General features: G+C 41.0%; 2 protein-coding genes across 3 annotated transcripts in view; both read right to left on the bottom strand.

Annotated features, from left to right (window-relative positions):
• pip5k1bb (phosphatidylinositol-4-phosphate 5-kinase, type I, beta b) overlaps positions 1 to 11,771 on the bottom strand; it is a 33,318-nt gene extending 21,547 nt beyond the window's left edge. The window contains exon 1 of one of the 2 annotated variants that reach the window (XM_086031540.1): positions 11,515 to 11,771. The gene's annotated coding sequence lies outside the window, so the exon portion shown is untranslated. Of the gene's footprint in view, positions 1 to 4,322; positions 4,529 to 11,514 lie in introns of those variants that run through there. The other variant, XM_086031543.1, reaches the window with a different exon arrangement.
• A 1,439-nt stretch (positions 11,772 to 13,210) lies between these two features.
• On the bottom strand, positions 13,211 to 20,831 carry unc45b (unc-45 myosin chaperone B). Its single transcript, XM_086029710.1, has 21 exons — positions 20,694 to 20,831; positions 20,310 to 20,494; positions 19,747 to 19,908; positions 19,623 to 19,659; positions 19,342 to 19,517; positions 19,139 to 19,228; positions 18,816 to 18,983; positions 18,561 to 18,726; positions 18,227 to 18,397; positions 17,954 to 18,125; positions 17,566 to 17,866; positions 17,310 to 17,404; positions 16,775 to 16,916; positions 16,557 to 16,697; positions 16,348 to 16,475; positions 15,944 to 16,010; positions 15,733 to 15,846; positions 15,525 to 15,640; positions 15,297 to 15,414; positions 15,028 to 15,183; positions 13,211 to 13,912 (listed from the first exon to the last, which is right to left on the bottom strand). Exons 3-21 carry the CDS (start codon positions 19,906 to 19,908, stop codon positions 13,640 to 13,642), a joined length of 2,793 nt encoding a protein of 930 aa, XP_085885836.1. The 5' UTR covers positions 20,310 to 20,494; positions 20,694 to 20,831; the 3' UTR covers positions 13,211 to 13,639.
• Positions 20,832 to 21,580: the final 749 nt, after the last annotated feature.

The raw sequence follows: 21,580 nt of genomic DNA, 5'->3' as shown, positions 1-21,580 counted from the left end.
CGATTCACTGTCGTTGTCTTTATGTCTTTCACGGAAAAGGAACACAGACAATAATAGTGACCTCTTTAAAGTTTCTGATTCGTTAAAACGACTTCACAGTTTAAGGCTGATAGTGCCAACCATTTTTGCATGAACATAACAACGATGGTTTTCCATGTGCATATGATTTTGGAACAACCATTGTCTGACCAGTGTCAATTGTGTTTGACCTCAGAGGTTCTAGTATACTTGTGCAGACAAAGCGCTAGATAAATGTGTGCTCGGTGTTATCTGAGTGAGCAAGGACTGACTGCAGTTGAAGAGGCATGAGGTTGAGGCGTAAAAAAAAAAAAAAAAAAAAAAAGAAAAACAATAGCCGTCGTCTGATAAGGAAAGTCTGCAGTGGCCTCACCACCTGCATATAAATGCTATAAAGCTGCAGGTTTTAGAGCACTTTTCCACCATTACAACTCACACGTCAATATAGTGCTAAATGTGCTGAGGACTACATTTGAATCAGCCTTTCATACTGCAAATGTTAGTTAAATATACTTGCAGGAAAAAAAATGAATGCAGCTCTTATCTGCTCTTCAGTTGCTATGAACGCAGACACCACAAATACTGTACACACTAGGGTTGCACGATAATGGGAAAAAAATCTCCTCCATGTCGCCTGTTTGTTAGTGTTTTCAGAGCAGACAGCATTGGCTGGGAGAGTGGAGGGGGGAGGGGCCGGTAACTGATTGGCAGGAGGGAGGGGGTGAGCGAGACAGGCTGTGTAAGAGAACGGAGTAGCTTGCTGCTTTTATGAAGCAAAACAAGTTCGCGTGTTCTAAGAAAAAAAAGTTAAAACATTGCACGTCCTACGATGTGACTATCGCGCATGCGCACATCGCAATCGCGATGTTCAAACGACACATCGTGCAGGCCTAGTACACACGCACTCAAAGCACTTCCCTCCACAAAATACACCAATTATCCATCATTATTCTTTTTTTTTTCTCCAATCACTGCAAAAACTCCCCCCCCAAAAAAACCCTCCCTGCTGGCCTGTTTGTCTGCTCTCCGGCCCAAGCGAAGGGGCAGTTCTATAGTGCTGTTCACCCTCGCTCACTAGCTCCCGCTCACCTGACCTCTCCACCCAGCGGGTGAGCGCTCCAACAGACTTTTCCAGAACAATCCACGAAGGGGCCCGTAGCTGTAGCAAACAAGCGATTGCTGTTGTTCGCCGCAACAAAAGAAAGGACAGACCGATGGTGGCCACATCACCCCATCATCTCTTACTGCAATTATGTAACCCAATGCACACTTCTAGGCATCTTAACACAACCTGCCTCGGACATAAACTCAGTCCATATACTGAAACACAGATTCAACATACTTCACAGAGCTTTTACAGACAATGTTGCTGTTTCCAGTCAGTCTAAATTGAAGTCAAACAACTGTTTGCCAAGGAAACTATGCGCTGGGAGCAGAAATGCACTGCCTGGTATGATAAAAATGCAATGTTTTCGGAATTGGCTGAAAGTCAAGGTAATAAACCCTTGCCGGTCAGCTGATCATTGCTAGTGACAATAAAAGCAGGAATTAGTTTGCTCAAACATCACAGGACATGCTCCACCCTAGTTCAATTAAATGCGGCATTTACCTTCACCACAGAAGTTCCTGTATGTCTCCTATAGCATGTATGTATGTTACTTTTTAGGGTTACGTAAGAACTACTTGAGGATTTCTGCTTAGCAGAAGTTGTTTCTTTGTTTGTTTGCCAACAGGATGATGCGAAAACAAAAGAAAAATCGAATAAAATGAGGGATCACTATATTTAAGCATGGACTCAGGATGATTTCTTTCCCCACAAATGGTTATATTACACTACTGTTTACTTTTTGGGGGTCACGCAGACAATATTACGTTGTCTCAGTAATACTTCCCAGTAGGAATGTTAGCATCACTAATCTGTAGGGATGTAACGATTCATTCAAGTCCCGATTCGATTCGATTTTCGATTTCCAGTTCCCGATGATGTTTGCCGCAAAAGCATAATTTGATCTATACATTCAAAATGTGCTATGCATTTGGAATGGAAAAATATTTCAAGACATCATTTTCTAGATGAAGTTAATCAACTCGATTTTTCGATTAATCAAATCGATTAATTGATTCATTGGGGGCAAGACGAATTTAAATTGATTTTCGATTAATCGTCACATACCTACTAAACTGTGATTTGGACCTTTGGTCTGAGACATGTTCTCTCACCGAAGCTCTACTACTACTCTCAACACAACACAGACTTTACAAATGGCTTCAGTTTTTCTTCAGTCCCTAGATACTACTAGATTACGGCATCTGATGGGAGACATAAGTTCATAACTTCAACGTCATTGACCTTCATGTTTGACCCCTGTTCAGCGTCGCCAACTGTATTCCTCCCCAAAATAATCAAGGTCTAGTTCCAGCACCACAGCACCACGGCCAAATCGAATGTGTAAATTACGCAAGTTCAACACATATCCAAACAAAGTGTACCTCCTGAGGGAGGCAGTGTGTATACGTTGTGTGTAGCAGTATTTTGTGTTTCTGTCACCTTGGGTAAACACTTGTCACTGTTTGGTGTGTCAGTGGCATAGTTACCCTGCTGTGGAAAATACAGTAGTCACTTCTGTTATGGCTCACACAGCAAGCAACAAAACGCTGCGTGCGGGCCCCTACCACACCAGCTGGAAAATAAATCGCTAAACAACATGAAATGTTATGTGGATTGCTCTCACTGGCCATAACAACATCATGAGATAAAACACCAGAGGTTTACACAAACTTTACTTTACAAAAGACGACGATCATTTGAGTGACATTGTCCCGAATAGTTAGTTCACAAAATCGTTATCATTGCGGTTGTTGCTTGCTAAACATGGAAACCAACCAGACAAAATACCATCTGCCAATTAACTGACATTTAAACCAATTGAGAATTAACAGTTTGGCAAACCAGTGTACGATATTGTATGAATGGATGTTACATTCTGCAGCAGCTGTCACAGTTCTCACTGTATACACTTGTTTGTGTCATTCCGATAAGGGACATACTGATGCATTAGTATTATTATTATTAAAGTGCGAAGTATCCTTTGGTTGGTGTACAGTATGTGTGTGGATTGGATCATGGAAAACCATAACCATAGCGTGTTAGTCACAAATACAATTAGCAGAAAAAAAAGGTCTCATGCTATTCGTCGCTTGTAAAAGCGCAAAGAGAGATCGTTTCAACATTTGATGGTTGGATCGCTAGCAGGATTCTATAAAAAAATACAAAAATACAAAACTTTCATGTATTTGTGGAGTAGCAGTACTTTTTATCTACCAATTAAGAAACCATTTATATTGGTGAGGTATTTAAATTTATTCACTAGCGCCAGTTTCACGGTCATATGTGGGCCATCAAATTTTGGTGAAGTTCCCGGTAAGGTGCCCATACATTACTTATTTTTCCTATTTGAGTTCACAATAGGTCCGTTCGGCCTTAGCGGCTTTTGAGATCTACTTAGCGCCCTTTACGTTTTTTGGCACGCCATTGTAGCTACTTATTGACTAGACTATGGAGATAAGGACAATAAATTAACAACAGGAGAAAGCGCAGGAAGAATTATCTCAGGAAAATAAGAGTGGCGCTAAAGTGTTTGACCTTGAAAGCTAAGCAGGGACAGTTCCCGTCAGGAAATATCTTCAGTGAATGCTGATCGTCCACTTGTTTGTTCTTTTCGCATTGGCGATTTGTTGTCACGCTGTCTTGAAAGTTACACAAAGTCAATGCATTGCCATAGTCCATCACGTATTGCACAGAATGTATAGAGAGGCATGTAACTGGTACATGTACAAGTCAACGACAGACCATAAAGGCTTTGTGTCAGTCGCGGTGTTATGAACTATACTTCCTAGTGTCACATTGTAACATGGCAAAATGCGGATTCAAGCGTGTACTTAAGCAACAGCATCGCTATGGTAGACCCGAATGCGTTGCGTCACAATGGTGCCATGTCAACAGATGGGCGAGCTGGAGTAATGAGGAAAGACGGAAACAAAAGTTTCTTCCATTTGTAGTGTTTGGTCGCTCGCTTACCTCCCTCGAAGACGAGTAAGAAACGAGATGCGTCGGATTATATTCATAGCGAAGCCGCTGCAGCAGAACAAGCTCTGCTGTGTAGTCTAGTCGACGCTCCTAACAATGAGGTCTATTTTAACAAGCACAATCACGCACAGTAAGGTCTGTTGACTGCGCTCATTCTGTTGGGGTAAGGCATAAAAAAAAAAAATAAATAAATAAATAAATAAAAAACACAACAAACCCTAGGAGAGGCCAGTGGATATAATGCTATTCGGAGTTCTTCTCTCCAGTTCCATTCTGCTTGAGAAGCAGCGAGGAAGAGGTATGTCCAGCGAGTCACATGAATCCAAAATGAAGAGACGCTTATTCGGCCAGAAAACAGAGACTCGATCGTCGAAAGGGACAAGCGACACAAAAGGAAATTCCATGTGTTAGAGAGTGGACTAACGATGCTGACCGGTGACATCGGCGACATGCTGTTTACAACTTTGTCTCAGTTGCTAACGTGACATGAAAAACATCATATCAAACATCATATACTAAGTAGTGATATGAAAGAGGAAGAAAGGACAGCTTGTTCTAGCCCACTCTAATCCTGTTCGCCCCATACATTTTTTTTACGTCCGCCTATTAGTGGGTCAAACAAAATCTGTTCTAGGAGCTCCAGGTCGAATCTTTGATTTGATTTCCAAATAGGGCTGGGAAAAAAAGATCACATCGCGATGTATCGTGATACTAAGTATCGATGCGTTGATGAAGTCTCGATACTTTCGATATCTTGTGTTATGTTATGTTTTGCACGTTCTATAAAATACTTTTGGAACATTTGAAAGTTGAGCTTTGTAAATGGAGTTTTATTCATTGCACTCCTGCGGATCAGGAACAGTTACTGGAACAATTTATGCGCTTTTCAATCGTGACACTTGAATAAAAGTCAAATGGCATTTAAGTGAAAACTTTGGAAACACGTGCCTCGGTTTTTTTTAATACATATTTTTATATTTAAGTATCGGATCGCAACCCAAGTATCGGGATCCATATCGGATTGGAACTAAAAGTGTATCGTCCCAGCTCTATTTCCAAACAATGTTTCTATTAAAAATAACGGAAATAGAATTAGTCCATTTCAGGGTCAAATTGTCACTGTCATAAAACTTTAATTAAATAACATTTTAATACAACTCTGGCCGTGTTGTGCTTAACAAGGTGCTTCGCTTCAACAAACTGTAGATGCCCACTGACATATCACAAGGCACGCCAAAGTCACGTGGCATCATGCACGATGAAGTTTTGACCAATTGTGACACTTTTTTTTTCCCCCAAAAACGTGTTCAAATCCCAATCTTAGATATTCGACCGCTTGAAAGGGCTCAAGCTACCGAAATGTATTAAAATCAACGCACGGATGCCATGCTGACTTTCGCCATTCTTTAAATACCGCGTGCTTCCTATTCCCTCCAATCCTTTCATTTGTCATCCAACACGGCTCGGGCCCCCTTTGGGTGGGCCTCGCTTAGCCTTATCACTGCCACGGCAGGGGAGCGGGAGTTGGGCATGTGGGCTCAGCGGGACCAAAACAACAAGCAGGACAAAACAACAAACATCACCACCACTGAAGAATCGGGATATTTGCAACGTTGCCAACTGTTCACCGTGCCAGCAAGCCACCAATGCTCTAATAAGGAGCCCAATTATGCTTGCAGCCCTGATTGTCGCATGCGTTGGGGCCATGTAGGGGAAGTTATTATGAATGGGTTGAATTAATAAGTCCAATTTTACATCCAGATCTAGTCTGCTCCAAAGATCATGAAACTGACCCTGGGATTTGTTGACAATGTGCCAGTCCCACAATTCTCATGCCAATGTCATATAGCGTAAACACAGCTCCATGAAGCAGAAAAACTCCTTCACGTGTATCAGGCCTCTGACAAGTTACATAATGTGAGTTGTTGTTGGTGTCTGTAGAATTCACTTGAATCGCCTGACTGCACAAATCACTTTCCACATGACAGGGCAAGCTATTGGGAAAATCCAAATGAGGGTTGTTTGAAGCATAAAAACACAGACACATTTGTATTGTTTTCTCATATGCGTTGCCCGTGTTGTTTTTATATACACTCGCAAGCCACAGACAAATGACTATTTATTAGTACATTTTGTAGTTTGCGTTGGTGCACAACTGCACTGCAAACTAGAACACTAAGCATAATGCGCCTCAAACACCTCTACATGTCCCAAGTGTGTCTTCTGACATTAAACATTCTACAAAAGTCACAATTCTACATTTTCATATCGTTTGCTTTTACTGTACAGAAAATCATAATAAGTCACAAAATGGAGCGCTTCCTCCTGTAGGTGACTTCACATTTTTAAAGCCTGATGTAATTTGTGAGCTTCCATTTCTTATGATGCGACATTGGGCCGTTGTTGCCAAGTGTGAACGAACACAATAAAAGAAGATAACAGAGAACAGAGCTTGTCATTCTTGCAGATGAACAACAGAAGTGAACAGATGTGTGCAAACCAAGCCTCAAGAGCTTGATCGACTATTATGTAGGTCCCGTGGCCCAGTTTGACCTGTCCGGCACCACAAAGCGTCTTCTTCATGATCCAACCAGGGGGCCTGATTGTTTGTGCTTTTGGTGAGATGTTAATAATTAATGGGCTTACAAATCAAATTTAGTCAGCTAATCGAAACAATATGGTCGTGCGCTTTGTCAATGTCCCCGCAAAACAAATGTTAGGATGGTTTTAGTCTGACGGCTTAAGTCCTCCTTTCTGAAAGCAGTACAAGATTAACCAGTTAGAGAGTAATCATTAGAAGCCAAGCCTGCGGGGCTGCCACCATCTTGAAACCATATCCATCACTCATTAACCAATCACAAACTGCTGACAGCTCCTCCACCAGCTAGCACTGCACAGGGGTAATTACAGCCAAATACAGTGGTACCTCTACTTACGAACGTCTCTTCATACGAAATTTTCAAGTTCCGAAACGCCGAAACACAGGAAAATACTGCCTCTTGTTGCGAAAGAAATTTCAGGATACGAAAGGTAAAAATGTATCGCTACTCGCAGCTCCAGAGTTTCCTGAACACAACATACTCATAGCTGCTCTGCCATTGGCTATTACCCTAGCATCTTCCTGACATCCCATTGGCCAAGAGGGACCTCTACCGTATGTGTCTATGTGTGTAGATAGACAGGTAGATAGATTTATATGTGATAGATATGTCTATGCTGCGTCCTCGTCATTCGCCCCTCGGGCCATGAGGTGTTCCGATAGTTTGACGTGAATTAGAAACGAGGAAAAGAAAAAAAGGAGAAAATCTGGGGTTTTTTTTGTCCATACAAACAAAGCAAGAGATAATAGAAAAGTATAAAAAAAAGGGATGCGTTTGGTTGATCTCGCCAAATAATATGACCGTAATGTATCGACGACAGTCGCCACGTTATTTAATCAGTTCTTTCCAAAACGCCGGGCAAAAACCACTAGAAGGTAAATGACCATCATTTTTATTCTTTGTTTTTACATTATGCAGAACTCTCATTTATTGTGCAATAATCTAATTGTAACATGTATTTGTTACATGTTTTGAATCATTTTTATGCTTTTTAAAACATTTATGTCTGAATATTGGGGGGCTTGGAACGGATTAGGGCATTTACACGTAAAACGCGTCTCTACTTACAAAATTTTCAACTTAAGAAATTTCTTACAGAACCATTTAATTTCGTAAGTAGAGGTACCACTGTACTGTATTTTTGGAGTGGAGGCCAATTTGTCCTGTTTCTCATGTCAATCATGTTAGAGAAACAACACACTACATAGCAGTGGGAAAATGGCAGCGGACCGAGCACTTAGGTGGGCTACTCCAGGGGAACAGCAGTACTCGACCACGCTACAATGTATCGCACATAACATCCTCAAATTGTGACACTGTATATACATTTGTATTGTAAAAGAACTTGAACAAAGACAATCAGGTTCCAATAACGACACATGAAAAGAAACTCCATTTCAGATTTCCAAAAATCCAAATCTTATGGGGTCCGTTTTTTTTTTTTTTGGGTCACCCAGAATGAACTGTTGGAACGGCAGGGAACGAAAGAAATGTCATAATTTCATCAAAACAACAAAGGAATACCATATTTCATATTTAGTGGGCCTATATTGAGATTTCAAGCAAGATTTGACGCTGTGCAAAAATAAATAATTTGTGGCTTAAAGATTTTGAATCGACTACCGTATCTGCAGCGTTTCCCCCAAAGTCTCTCTTCAAATGTCCCTCCATTGTAGTATCCTCCATTGTTCCTCAGTTGCTCAAGACATGTCCAATCAACAGTTGATTTTACAACTGACAATCTTACCTTTAATGAACTGCTCTGTATGAAATATAAACTTTGTTTTTGAAAGAAAAGCCGCAAAGACGAGCACCAATTTATCTGCTCCGAAAGATTTGCTGTCACAACAAAGAAAAAAGGCAAGAAACAAAGCGCGTTGTCAGGTGCTGATAGTAAACGGACTACCAGGACATTCCCTTTGTACTAAAAAATGTGGACATGAGTGAGAGAGATGGAGTGACATGACGAGTGGCCCACATTTTACTATCACAGTACAGTGAGGCATTTTTATCAGAGTGTAAGCAAAACCCGCCAAGGGGGCACACCCTTGCATGGAGACACGAGGCATGCCGGCCCCTAACATCATTATCAGGCATGAGAGTAATCGCAGGGAACTAGCGATGACTTATGTAACTGTCTTAAGTAGTCCTCATATGCTTGTTATTATACTGCAGTCACCACCGGATCCCATGGAGCACTGTACTTACAGAGCGCTCTTTGACCGACAATCACAAGACTGCACTCAAATCCTTACAGCTTGTCATAGTTGGGTCGCCTCTTAACAAGAAGCTCAGTCTGTGGACAAAAATGCTCATAAAAACCAATGCAGTATTTACCATTGACATGAAATGAAATTCCATTAATTCCATTTCCCAGCTCCTCAAAACCATCTCGATTTTTTTTTTTTGTTGGGACAAGCATCAACAACTGTGCACATAAGCAGTATGCCTTTAAGGGGACGTGGCCTAGTAAGTTACGTCAGGAACATTGCCGGTGAGTCTCTGTGAGCATCTGGACATGAGTTTTGGCCTACTGTAGTTGCTCATGTGTGATAACATTCTGTAGTTAAATGTTGAATTGTTTGTACCATTCAATTAATAGCTGAAAATGTATCGCGACTGTAAGTCTTCTTTTTTTTTTTTTTTTTCAGTTCACTTGAGCTGTGGCATATCTGAAAGCTGCTCATAACGCCAAATTTGGCCAGCAACACAAACCACATACACACCTAAAATGCAAAGTTACAGTTAACAGTTAACAACTATTCCTTATAACTACTTAAATGCACCAGCAAGGGACTGTTATTTGATGTGTCTGAGACACGAAAAAATCTGATAATCCAATTTATAAAATAAATGCTATCAAATAAATCAGCCCAGTAATGTGGCGGCACATCTTACTGTTGGGAAGAATTACATAACCCACAGATGCTGCTCACTAGGACGACATTTGAGTTTAAAGCGTAACAGACTGGGCACAGGAGGTCCGATGTTACCCCTAAAGACACAGCAGATCATTTGCATGAGTAATTTCCATTTCAAATAGTTTCAGCCGGTGCGGAACAACTCTGCTACCTCCCAGGGAAATTCAGTGTGGACACAGGAACTTCCTAAAGGAAAACCACAGACCTGCCATCTAGCATGAATCTAAGTGCATATAAAACCCAAAACAAATCACACATACACACGCACACATTACACTGTGGAAATATTAAGCATCATGGCAGCATATGAGTCACAAGGTTGAAAATGAAAATCAATATCATACCAAATTCTGTATGTTAACCTAGGTTGCACAATCCACCATCCATCCATCCAAATATTATCCAATCCGCGCGCCGGAGCCTATTCCAGCTGTCTTTGGGCTGTAGGAAGGGTACACCCCGAATTGGTTGCCAGCCAATCACAGGACACAAAGAGACAAACAAACATCCGCACTTACAATCACACCTAGGGGCAATTTAGAGTGTCCAATTAACCTACAATGCATGTTTTTGGAATTTGGGAGGAAACGGGGTACCCGGAGAAAACCCACGCAGGCACAGGAAGAACATGCAAAGTCCACACAGGAAGGCCGGGACTGAATGCGAACCCATGACCTCTGCACTGTGAGGCGGACGTGCTAACCAGTCGACCACCGTGCCGCCGCTGCACAATTCAATTTTTTTTAAATGATCCAATTGTCAATATTGACAAATATAGATATTGACACTACGAGGGGATCTTATGCGGTCCCTAGAAATGCGCTATACTGTGTCTATATAGAAGTTATTATTATTGTTATTTATTACAGTAAAGGCTCAAAGCTAAGGCTACTGCCTTATTTCAGGGCTGTTTGAAATCTATTTGGCTTCCTCTAAAACATGACAGAAAGATTGCCCAATCATTACCATTTCCCATCAGAGTGGCTATACTGTACTTGCAGTTTCTCACAAATCACATGGCTAACTTCTTCATTCATTACGTGGAAATAAATGAGAGTGAACAACAAATACTCGTGAACTGGCGGAGCTGCTGTTATAAGAGTCTCTATCCTATTAACTGTAGAATGACATTTCATTAGTTGGGGAATGCAATTCAAATGACTCTTACTCATTTTCATGACTGTTCATTGCATAAAGCATAAAGAGAAGACAGAACAATTACGTGGGACTGCAATAAGATAAATATACTCACCCGTCACTTTATTAGGTACACCTGCAAAGTCTAATGAGATCCACAAAAATAGCTGAGTAATAAAAAATACATATATAATAATAATAACGCGCACCGTTGGAACTGAAATTTTGAGGGGGCGTATTATTATTGTATTTACCGTATTTGTGTGTGTGTGTTTCAATTGTTGTTGGTTTAAAACCACAAATCATAATAGTGGGTGTGTTTCTAATATTTTTGATACTCAGTGCTGTCCTACAGCACAAACAATTGTAAACATTGTTTGGTTAACATTAACACCCCTCTCACAGTGTCAATTGGGAGAGAAGATACAGCTTGTGTATTCGATCTCTTTAGGGTGTCAAATGGACCTTAATGAGTGGATAAACGGGTTCAATTCGCCAGGACCAAGAGTAAAAACAAAAATCAGGTGGAACAGTTTGTTTCATATGATCATGAATATTATATTAATGCGATGAGTTGATGCCATACAAACAGTAAATTCACGGACTTCCCCCGTAGTTCACCTGTCGCGACATTTACCAAAGAAACGAACAAGAAATGAGATATAACAGTGTAATATAAAGACGTATGTGCCCTTTTTGTAAACTCTGGTTAATATATTCGCTTGGTTTATTGGATCCAAGCTAAACCTACCTGCTAGCAGACCTCTTCAGAGAGCAGACGAGTAGAAAAAAAAATGTTTTCTTTTTGCTCGGCGGCGGTGCTGTGTTTTGCTGCAGTCAAATCCGCCAAAAAAATATGAATAAACTCAAGCACGGCGTACGTCCAACGTGACCTGACTGACTAAACTATTACTGGGCACAAACTACACTGGCGATAACAGCAAGCACGATGAGAACTGAGCGCGTGAGAGAGCGTGTGTGCGCGAGTGTGTGCGCGTGTGCCCTGCCTGTCACACACGGTGCCATTCAGTGCGACACAACTTTGGAAACAGACTCATAAACGCTATCTGCTGGCCGGAAAAGGAAAAGTTCAACTTAAAAAAAATTTTAAAAAAAGAAAGAAAAAGGACCACCACAATGACAAACACTCAAATAACGTAGGAAAATAACACTAAAATATCCTTATATATTTTTTTTAAATGTTCTTACAGAGTAAATGTATTATACTATTATACTATTTAAAAATCACTACTACCCGTACCTGTGTGGGTTTTCTCCGGGTTCTCCGGTTTCCTCCCACATTGCAAAAAACATGCATAATTGGACACTCTAAATTGTCCCTGGGTGTGAATGGTTGTTTGTCTTTGTGTGCCCTGCGATTGGCTGGCAACCAGTTCGGGGTGTACCCCGCCTACTGCCGAAGACAGCTGGGATATAGGCTACAGCACGAGCGCGACCCTTGTGAGGATAGGCGGTTTGTATACATATACAGTATTTTTTTTTTTTCAACAGCCTGCATGCATAGCTACAGGCTTATTAATTTAACCGTCTATTTGTATTTAATTTGTTGATTGTTTCCTGTACTGTACCACGAGCCACTCGCGGTACAAAACATGTAGGCCTACATTAAAAATAACTGATAATATATACTTGGCTGCCTCAGTGGTTTTCGTGCTTTAAACTTCAAAACTTTATCTTTCGATTTCTAGACGTTAATCCATTGATCGCGGTACAGCTTCTTTTGAATTATGAGCGTGTGCACGGCTCACTACTTTGCCCTTTCCTTTATTCAACGGATAGTCTGAAAGTACATCATTAAATGTATTGACATCATAATTTATCAACTCTAAACAAGTTGGACTGTTGAACTGGTACGGGGCCCGTGCATGGCCAAACAATGTGCTGCGATGTGTGCTGTGAGAGTGTGCCACGAGAAATTAAATTATGCAGTTTCACTCTAATTTATGTCCTGTATCTTGATCATCGATGCATTCCGTAGACGGTAGAAAAATTAAATACTCTTCTTCCCTAGATGGCAGAAGATACAATTAAGATAGTTTAGCATCTGTTTCCCTAAACAGATCCAAATTCCACACTAAAGTAAATTTGTATGAAAAAGGAGAAAGATCATCGTTTCAGTTTACGTATACTTTCTGTGACATGTTTGTTTGGTACTGTGCTGTGACATTTTCTCGAAATAAACGTCTAAATATGCATATACTGTAATATGAAATATACTGTATACCGTTATCAGAGCCCTACTGACGTCATTGTGAACAAGTGTCGATGACGACGCATCACCAACCTTAGTCATCATTACTGCCCCTAATAGTAGAAATAGTTTTAGAATAGAAACTTTTTTTCATAAAAAAAATGAAAGAAAAGAAAAAGAACAACTGTTAATTGTTATAGGGAACACGAGAGATTAAAATCGTCACACGTAGTAGTCAAATGAGAAACGTTTATGGAATCGAACATGATTTAAACACATTACTTTGTAAAACACAGATTATGTCATTGTCACATCTTCTCAAAGAGAGAATCTTTGTAGGTGGACCATGCAATCACAAGGTCAAACAAGTTAAAGTTCTATCCATATCCTGAACTTCCCCTGGAACCAAAGGAACAAAATGTAACATAAAAAAGGCAACAATAAAAATCAAGTGCCAGTATGATTTTGAAGGTGATAAATGTTTACACATCAGCAGAGGTCTGTGCTCTCTGTGTGCCCTTGTTAATAATATACTGTATTTATGCATTATTTAGCAATATTAATCATCCAGTGATAACGTCTACGTGGAAAAAAATCTCTTCCTAAGCAAATAAAGGAAAGAAGGAAGAATGTCTACTGTTGTTGGTGTGTTTATGGCCAGTGTTTAAGAAGGGGTGGAGAAGGGCTTGATGAGACCCAGGTCCATAGCTTTGACCAGACATGACCGTGCAGCGTCGATCACGTCCTGCCTTTTAGGATTGTCTGCTGCCTTGCCAATCACTGACATGATTTCCAGCAGCTCACTCTCGATGAGTTTCTTGGCCAGTTCACTGTCGTCCGAGTTGAGCATGTTGTACACCATCACGAGGCCGCGGTGCTGGATCATTGGGTTGCTGTGTAGACACAATCTCTGTAGGATCTCAAGCCACTGGACAGTCTGTTGACAGAGACTGGTTTAGCGGTAATGCAGTCATAGTGTGATTATTGATGTCTCTGCCGGCTTAAAAAATATTAGAAGCAATGGTACTGACCTACATTTCCAACCTAAATTCTGATATAACGTCTGTGAAATTGTATTCATTTCTTCCTCTATTCTCTACATTTCATAGAATTCCTCTGTGTATGTCTGATTTTTTGTGTTCTCAGATTTCAACTTTTATGTGCTATCATGTCAAGCTAAATTTGGCATGTAACTTTATATTGGCAATGAGGCTGTTTCTTTAATCAATCGGGGCCAGTAGCTGTGAGCATCTTTTCGTCCGCTCATCGGTTGGTTACAGTAGCTAAATTCAGCTAGCAATACACCAGCTTTGCCACAAAGTTACCTTAAAAAGTAACTTTGTTAAGCTTTTATTGTAAAGAAAATGATCACTGTCTTTTTAGACATTTCTTGATATAAATGTTTGTTTTTTTTACATGACGTACTCAACTGTTAATACTGTGATGGCAAAAATTAACATTTAGAATGTAACTATTTAACTTTGAGAGCTCTGGCATTAGTCACAGCTCTGCTTCATACCTGGCGGGATTTTCTCTGTAAGCTTGAATGTACTGTGTTGTGACTCCAAAAGTTTCTGTAAATTTGACTTAGTGTTTTTGAAGCAAACCGTAACATTTTCATCTTTAGCCAACAGTAACTCAAAATAATGACTGCATTTCTTATTTCAAAATGTGAATGTCTCTCCTTCTCCGGCTGCTTGGTACCTACATGTGTTTTAAAAAAATATATACTACAGATGATAACAATGATGCATTCAATGAATTGATTTCTACAATGATTCAGAGGGTTCGATGCAGCCTGTTGTCAGTATTTTTGAATGAAATACAATGACATCCACCACACATCAGCAGAGTGCAGATTCCGTCTGCCTGTGCCTGGATAAAATACACCAAAATCGTGTTACGCCTGCAAGTGAGGCACGACACTGCGCCGGGACGCCCAGCATAACAAAGCGCGGTAAAATCAAGACGTGACAGCTTTTACGTCGAGCATACGTGTCTACGGAAATAAAGCCCTTAATTTCCATGTGCTGACGCTCTCGTGATACGCACCACATGGGTCAGCTTGGTGCAGAGCTTCTTCTGAGAAGCAGTAAGCATAGCCAGTGCTCCGGCGGCAGCGATCTGAAGCTTGTCATCATCCTCCCCACAAAGTAGTACCAGCAGCTTCAGCTTATCATTACCATCTTCCAGGTAGCGCTCTTGGACCTACGATGAAAAGACGTGCTTACACGTTCGTAAACTTGAATCATCTTGTACTGTGTATGTGGAAAATACGACATCAGCGGATCTGGGTTTAAATGATCTACTCGTGTTCTTACATCTTTACTTGATACAAGGTTGCACATGCATTCAGTGGCAGCTTGTCTGATCTGCTCATGTTCCTCAAACATATAGCTCTCAATATCGGGTAGCGCGTTCTCTTTCACGATCTTTGTCCTGCAAAAGCCATGTATTAAAAACAAAGAAAAGGGCAAAGTTATATAAAAACTCTAATCAGGTCACACGGGCAATAATATTACACAGAGGAGTAGAAGATGTGACAATACCTTAGTTTTTCACTGAAACCAGCAAAGTTGGTGAGGCCTCGAAGGGCCTCGAAATTTTGGATTCCATCCCTGTCTGCGTGAAGAAGGTTGACTAAAGGCCTGACCACCTCATACACCTGAGGAGGGAGACACAAAGGAAGACAAGTTATGATGCGACATTCACAGAAAAGAGTTATACAAATAGTCGTTGTGTTCGTCCTGTTCTTACTCTTTCACCGGGAAAGGCGATCTCTGGGTTCGAAATGGATGCAATTTTGGCGAGTGCGTGAGAGGCCTTCACTTTTCCGGCCTCTGTCCCTTCCAGAGCCAGAGGGATCAAAGCCTAAGTGCAGAGCCAAAGTGTGTGTGTGTGTGTGTGTTTCAGTAGCATTAACACATTGCTGAAGTTTACATGTCGACCACCCAAACATTTAATTCACCTTTCCTCCACCGTGGGCAACAATGGTACCACGATCTTTGGGGTCCTCCGACAATGCCAAGAAAACCCTTAAGAGAAAAAAAAAAAAAAAAAAAAAAAAATGAAGAAACGCCGAATCCAGGCAAAAAAATTAATTGCGTTGATGTGCTGTACATAAATGATAGCAAAGTTATATTTTGGATCACAGACAATTTAGTGTACACAGAGCTATTTTTACCTAGAAAGGAGTTACTTAAGCCTGTTTTTTTTTTTTAAGTCATCTGGACTCCTACAGTACATTGTTAGGAAACATTGATACTCATTTTCTTCATTAAGTTTAATGCGTTTATATTCATAGAATGCCTCAGTCATCCTATATTCAGTTTAGTAGTACACATCAGTATTGTGCATTCTTTCGTTTGGCACCTTGAGAGCATCTCCTTGGTCTGGTCTGTCAGAATGGAACTGTCTGCTTTGACCATGACAGCAAGAGCAGATGTGACTCCAGCCTTGAGAAGCCTCTTCACTCTCTTCTCAATGAAGTCCTTCTTGTCCTGAAATCAGGTATGAGTCATAATGTCAAGAGTGTGAGCATTGATCGTGCAGTGTATTGTGGTGCACGGTTCGTTTTGTACCTTGGGGTGCTGCTCAGGTACGTGCTGTTTTGAGAACTTTGCCAACTGTACCAGCTCAGGGAGGATCTCTTTCTTCTCATAGGTGTTGGTGCAGTTCACCAAGGTGCAGGCCACCGCGTATATGATGGTCTTATCTTTAGACTGAAATTAAAAGGAAGGAAATGACGTCTAATGTCAAACCACATTATAATCCGGTTTTCATTCAATCCATTTTCAACCTTGGCCAATTCAAACATGGCTTTCAATGCCTGCTCGTCCTCAACAAAGTCATCTTTGACATCAGCATCATTAGTTAGGTAAGCCAAACCCTCGACAGCCCATTTCCTTGTTTTGGCATCGATCGTAGGATTGCAAAGCCACCTAGAAGAGAAAACAATGACCAGTTACCTTTTTATGTACAATCTGATACGTACTTTGATTCAACTTTTAGCCCAAAAATTGATTACCGGTAACAGGGACACTATAAGGTCAAAAGTAGTAAGGTGCACCTCTTAATTGGGACAAGAACCCTTACCTTGTAGTTCTCCCTAAATTTAAATTCAAACACACTTCAAACTTTTTGTGAAATTTACCAAAGATCAGCTGCGCAATCGCTTCCATTTTCACCTCCTGTGTGTGCTATGAAGAGGTGTCCTAATACCTTTGCCCATGTCATAATAAAAATCGTATCTTAGTGTGATTCTAAAGTGAATTTCACTGATCTTTACAGCCAGTGAATTCACTTTCATAACTTTGATGTGTGTGGAAGCTCACTTTCTGCACTGCTTGGCTAACTTCTCAGTGGAGCCCTCAGCAAACTGTCTTAAACTGTAGTCATCACCTCCTGCTGAGCCAAGTTTGCAGAGACCCTGTAGAGGAGATGGGAATTAGTATAAAAAAAAAATTATTTACTGGAAGGCAAAACACAAATGTAAGTAACTTTTATGCCTGAATAATACATCGTTATATACTTGATGTTATTTCTCTCCAGTTTGTGTCGTTTTCTTCTCTCAATCCATGGTACACTCACCACCAGCGAGCGTATTTTAATCTTCTCGTTTTTGGTCTTCTTATAGATGTCCTTAAGCAGTGACACACCATTGGTGATGATGAAGCTGGCGCGGCTCATCTTCGTCGAGGCATGGATGAGCGCCTCCACCGCGACCATCTGGTCCACCTCGCGTTCAGAGCCACACAGCGCCACCATCATCTCCATGATGCCTTGCCTTCCGACCAAGGCGTTCCCAACGTCGAATGGACCTTGCAGAAGCCCTGAAATCACGCTGATGGCGTGAATTGTTTTGTCCATGTCGTTAGGGTCGATTTTGGATCTGGGGAGTGAGGGTAGATGTCAGTAGAGGCAAGAAAATATCACCTAGCTGGTCTGTGAATTGACGAGAGGGGTTTAATGGGCATACTTAATGTACTCATCACAAATGTCCCTGAAGTTGTTTCTCTCTGGGTCACACGCGAGGTCATCATAGAGCCGGTTGAGGAGTACGCTGGCAATCAGCTGCGTGTTCTCGGTCAAGGGCAACTGGTCGGGCAGTTCGGGAACCTGGCCGCACACCTTGAGGATCTTCTTCAGACCTGTCGGAAAAAAAAAAAACAACGAAAGAAAATGGCTGCCTTAATTAGGCTGCGCATGTTTTGTTTATCTCCGAACGATAGTCGGATCTCTTCTGGCTCACCGTGATCAACGGTGAAGAGTGTTCTTGAGTTGTCAGGCTCTTTCTTTCCTTTGCGGGGGACGTTCTTGCTCAGGAGGTTCAGTGCCTGGTCTCTGCCATGGCCAGACACCTTTTTACTGCCAACCATCTCCAGCAAAGACAGGAGGATAGTCTTCAGATCTTTAGCGGCATCTGTGAAGAAAAAACATTGAACATATGATGCAAAAATTAACATGTATACTCTAAAAGTAGCGCTATTTATTTAAGGTGGCAATCGATTTGTGTTAGCAGTCATCAGGAATATCCTGCACAGCCCTTTTTGCAATAGATAATATAGATAACAATTAAGTCTCACCTAAAACCAAGGACTCTTCCTTCCCATATTCTCTTTTATCCCCACCGGTGAGGGAGTCGTTGATGCATTGGAAGAGATTGCATGTTGCAAGAGCGATCTCCTCATTGTCAAGTGCCATAATGCTGCACAATTTATCAATGCCCACCATTTGAATAATGGCCATTGCCTGTAAAGTGCAATGTGGTGAGAAATGTACTTTAAATGATCTTATTTCCTGACTGTTAGCAATCCTTTTCCTCTATATTTAAATCTCACCCGAGCTTTGTGTCCGGTGCACATTCCCGAAAGAGTACGAATAGCAGCGAGGATCATCTCCGGTTTTCCTGTCTCAATCATGTTGAGGAGCAGAGGCACGCCATTACCCTGGAAGATTCTCTCTGCTCCTGCATCCTCTCTGGATAGTACAATCAGGTTGTTGGCAGCCTTCACATAAAAAAAAATAAAAACAAAAAAAATGTAAAGTAACGTAAGTGGAATGTGATGCTATCTAAAATGAACAAAGAGAATCTCGTGTTCATCCACTAAAAGGAACAGGTTATCATGAGGTTTATTTTCAGCTAACGGTAAAAAATATCCACCTTTTCCTTCTTGTCTTTTTCCATTTCTTCATCCAGGAGAATATCAAACATGTTCTGTACCCTTGAATCTGTGGAGAATGTTGTTTTGAGCTGTAAACGAAAGCAGAGATAGAAATGAATCTTCGATTAATCTTTCATTAATGGACGTTGATATTTTGAGGGATACCCTATGTACTATTCTTCTGGTACACACACCCACACACCTTGGTCTGGATTTCAGCCCCCAGCCTGCGTAGAGTCTCCAGGAAAGTTTTGTTCTTCGGTTCAATGGTCGCACATCTCTGTACATCTTTGAAGGCCATGTCGAGTTTTCCAAGCTTCTCCAGAGCTTGGCAGCGCCTGTACAAGGCTTTGATGTCAGCTGCATCAACATCAATAGCTGTATGAAATGAACAAAGGATAAAGTTTCAGTGTGTTTGTGTTGTGGTTAATACTTCTTTGTCTTATTATTTTTTTTTACTGTTCATTCATTACTATTTGGTACCTTTGGATGCATCCGAGGCTGCACTGGAATAATTTTCCTGGCAAAATGTTAAAACAATTAAGTTTGTCTGATTTGAAAATACTTTATACACTTGTTTAAATAGTTTTAGACCTAAGTTCCTTACCTTTTTTAAATAGCAGGCAGATCTGTTTCTGTGAATAACAGCCAGCACCTTCTTGTCCTGACACAGATTGATTGCTTTGGTGTAACACTCAATCGCCTTATCAATATCTCCTGCTTGGAAATGTTTGTTTCCCTCATCTTTTAACTGGATTGGGTCGCCCATCTATTAGAAACATACAGCATACATGACTCAATACAAGAGTTAGCAACCAATATCCTATGTACCAAAATTGACCAAATATTTTGTTTCAATAGATTTGTTTGGTGTATTGATTCTCACCTTTGTTTGTAATCAGTGTCCCGCTGACCTGGGTCTTTGGTACCGAATGGCTAAGCACATGCTATCTCATGCACATGCTATCTGTAACTTTAAATGGCCACCCCTCGGGCCTTTTTTGGGCATGGTGCCGTGAGCAGTCAAACAAATGCTGCTTTCCTAATGGACAGAGATTCACACCCCTTGCACTCCTGATTTCATTCTACTGTACATATGCCCCCCAACATGCTTGAATACCACTCCCTCACCTAACACACACAAAACAAACAAAATGCAATAAACTTTACCTTGGTCCTCTTTAAAGTCAATATTTCTTCCAATTGCTGTTCTCAGACCTTCAGTCAGATGAGGTGTACACTATATGGCACTGCCTCCACTGAGACACCCATTTATATTTGTCGTCACAATGAGGTGGGACAACTCACGGTGGCCCACTCATGGTGGATTGGGGGGGACTAAGACACAAGCTCCCCTGAGAAAACAAAACAAAAAAAACTTTACTGACAGGGTTCTCTTAAACTTTTAAGATGACTTGTGTTGCAGAAAATAATACTGCAGGGACTTTAAATTAAAGCAAATATTTAATGTATATCTGGCAAATGCAACCCCGCTCTCAAAGATGGTCTCCTCCTGATAAGGTTTATTTAAGGCACAGACAGCTGAGAACTCACTAGCAAAGCCTGATGCAAGTGGCAGGAGGGGTGGTGTCTGTTGTGGTGGGTGGGGAGGGGAGGCGTGACAGCTGGAGGATCCACAGAGTAACCCAGTAGCTTCTAGAAAGAGAAGGATCTCGAGCCTCTTGAGAGTTGGGGGGGAGTCAGCTGAGGGTAATAAGGAGGGATAATTGACGTGTGTCTGCTAATTTTTTGTTTCTGGTCTACGGCATGCTGTGGACTATAGAGGCTTAATACCGTATGGTAGTAGTAGCCTATCTTATAATAAATACAAGAACTGAAAGAGCCTTCAAGATTGGGTGAGCTGTTGAATGAACAGCTACATCATTTAGTATTGGTATTCTGGCCCATTCGAAACACAAAATAAATGTAGTGATATAGAGAAGCAATTCAGCTGCAAGAGGCTATGTTTAATGCGTCTTAACCTTTTGCTCAATAGGGAAGTTCACATTTTCCCTTGAAAATGTAAACATTGGGCCCATTCAGATCAAACTAGGAAATCCTAAAATGCACCATGCTATGGAATCCAACGGGAAAACATATGAAATGCATGACCATTAGTGTGTGTGTGTGTGTGTCCGAATGTGTGTGTGCGTGCGCGCATGTACGTGTGTGTGTGTGTGGCTAAGAAAATAATTGATTCTCATCGCTTCATTTTCCTTTATTCTGAAGTTCTCGGTTTTTCATTGAAAGGAAGATAAAAACCACATGCATGCTTGATACACAAGTACTTTTTATTGAATTTGTCCAAAGTGCATTAAAAAAATAGTTAAGCCTGATAATTGAAGTGACCACAGAGCAGTGGCAAAATCTTTAAACTAAAGTGCATGTACATTAAATAGTCCCCCCGCCCTTCCCTTCTCTTGCCCTTCCCTCACAAACAC

Source organism: Filicampus tigris, chromosome 5 (assembly GCF_054856515.1).
Source record: "Filicampus tigris isolate MCC_2025a chromosome 5, RoL_Ftig_1.0, whole genome shotgun sequence".
Lineage (NCBI taxonomy): Eukaryota > Metazoa > Chordata > Actinopteri > Syngnathiformes > Syngnathidae > Filicampus > Filicampus tigris.
This window is presented reverse-complemented; position numbering and strand designations above follow the sequence as displayed.

Coding starts and splice junctions, on each gene's coding strand:
- unc45b (XM_086029710.1), bottom strand. CDS start 19,908: ATGGGCGACCCAATCCAGTTAAAAGATGAGGGAAACAAACATTTCCAA. Junction 18,984..19,138: donor AAAAAGACAAGAAGGAAAAG/GTGGATATTTTT, acceptor TTTTATGTGAAG/GCTGCCAACAACCTGATTGT. Junction 16,917..17,309: donor TTAGCCAAGCAGTGCAGAAA/GTGAGCTTCCAC, acceptor TTTCTCTTCTAG/GTGGCTTTGCAATCCTACGA.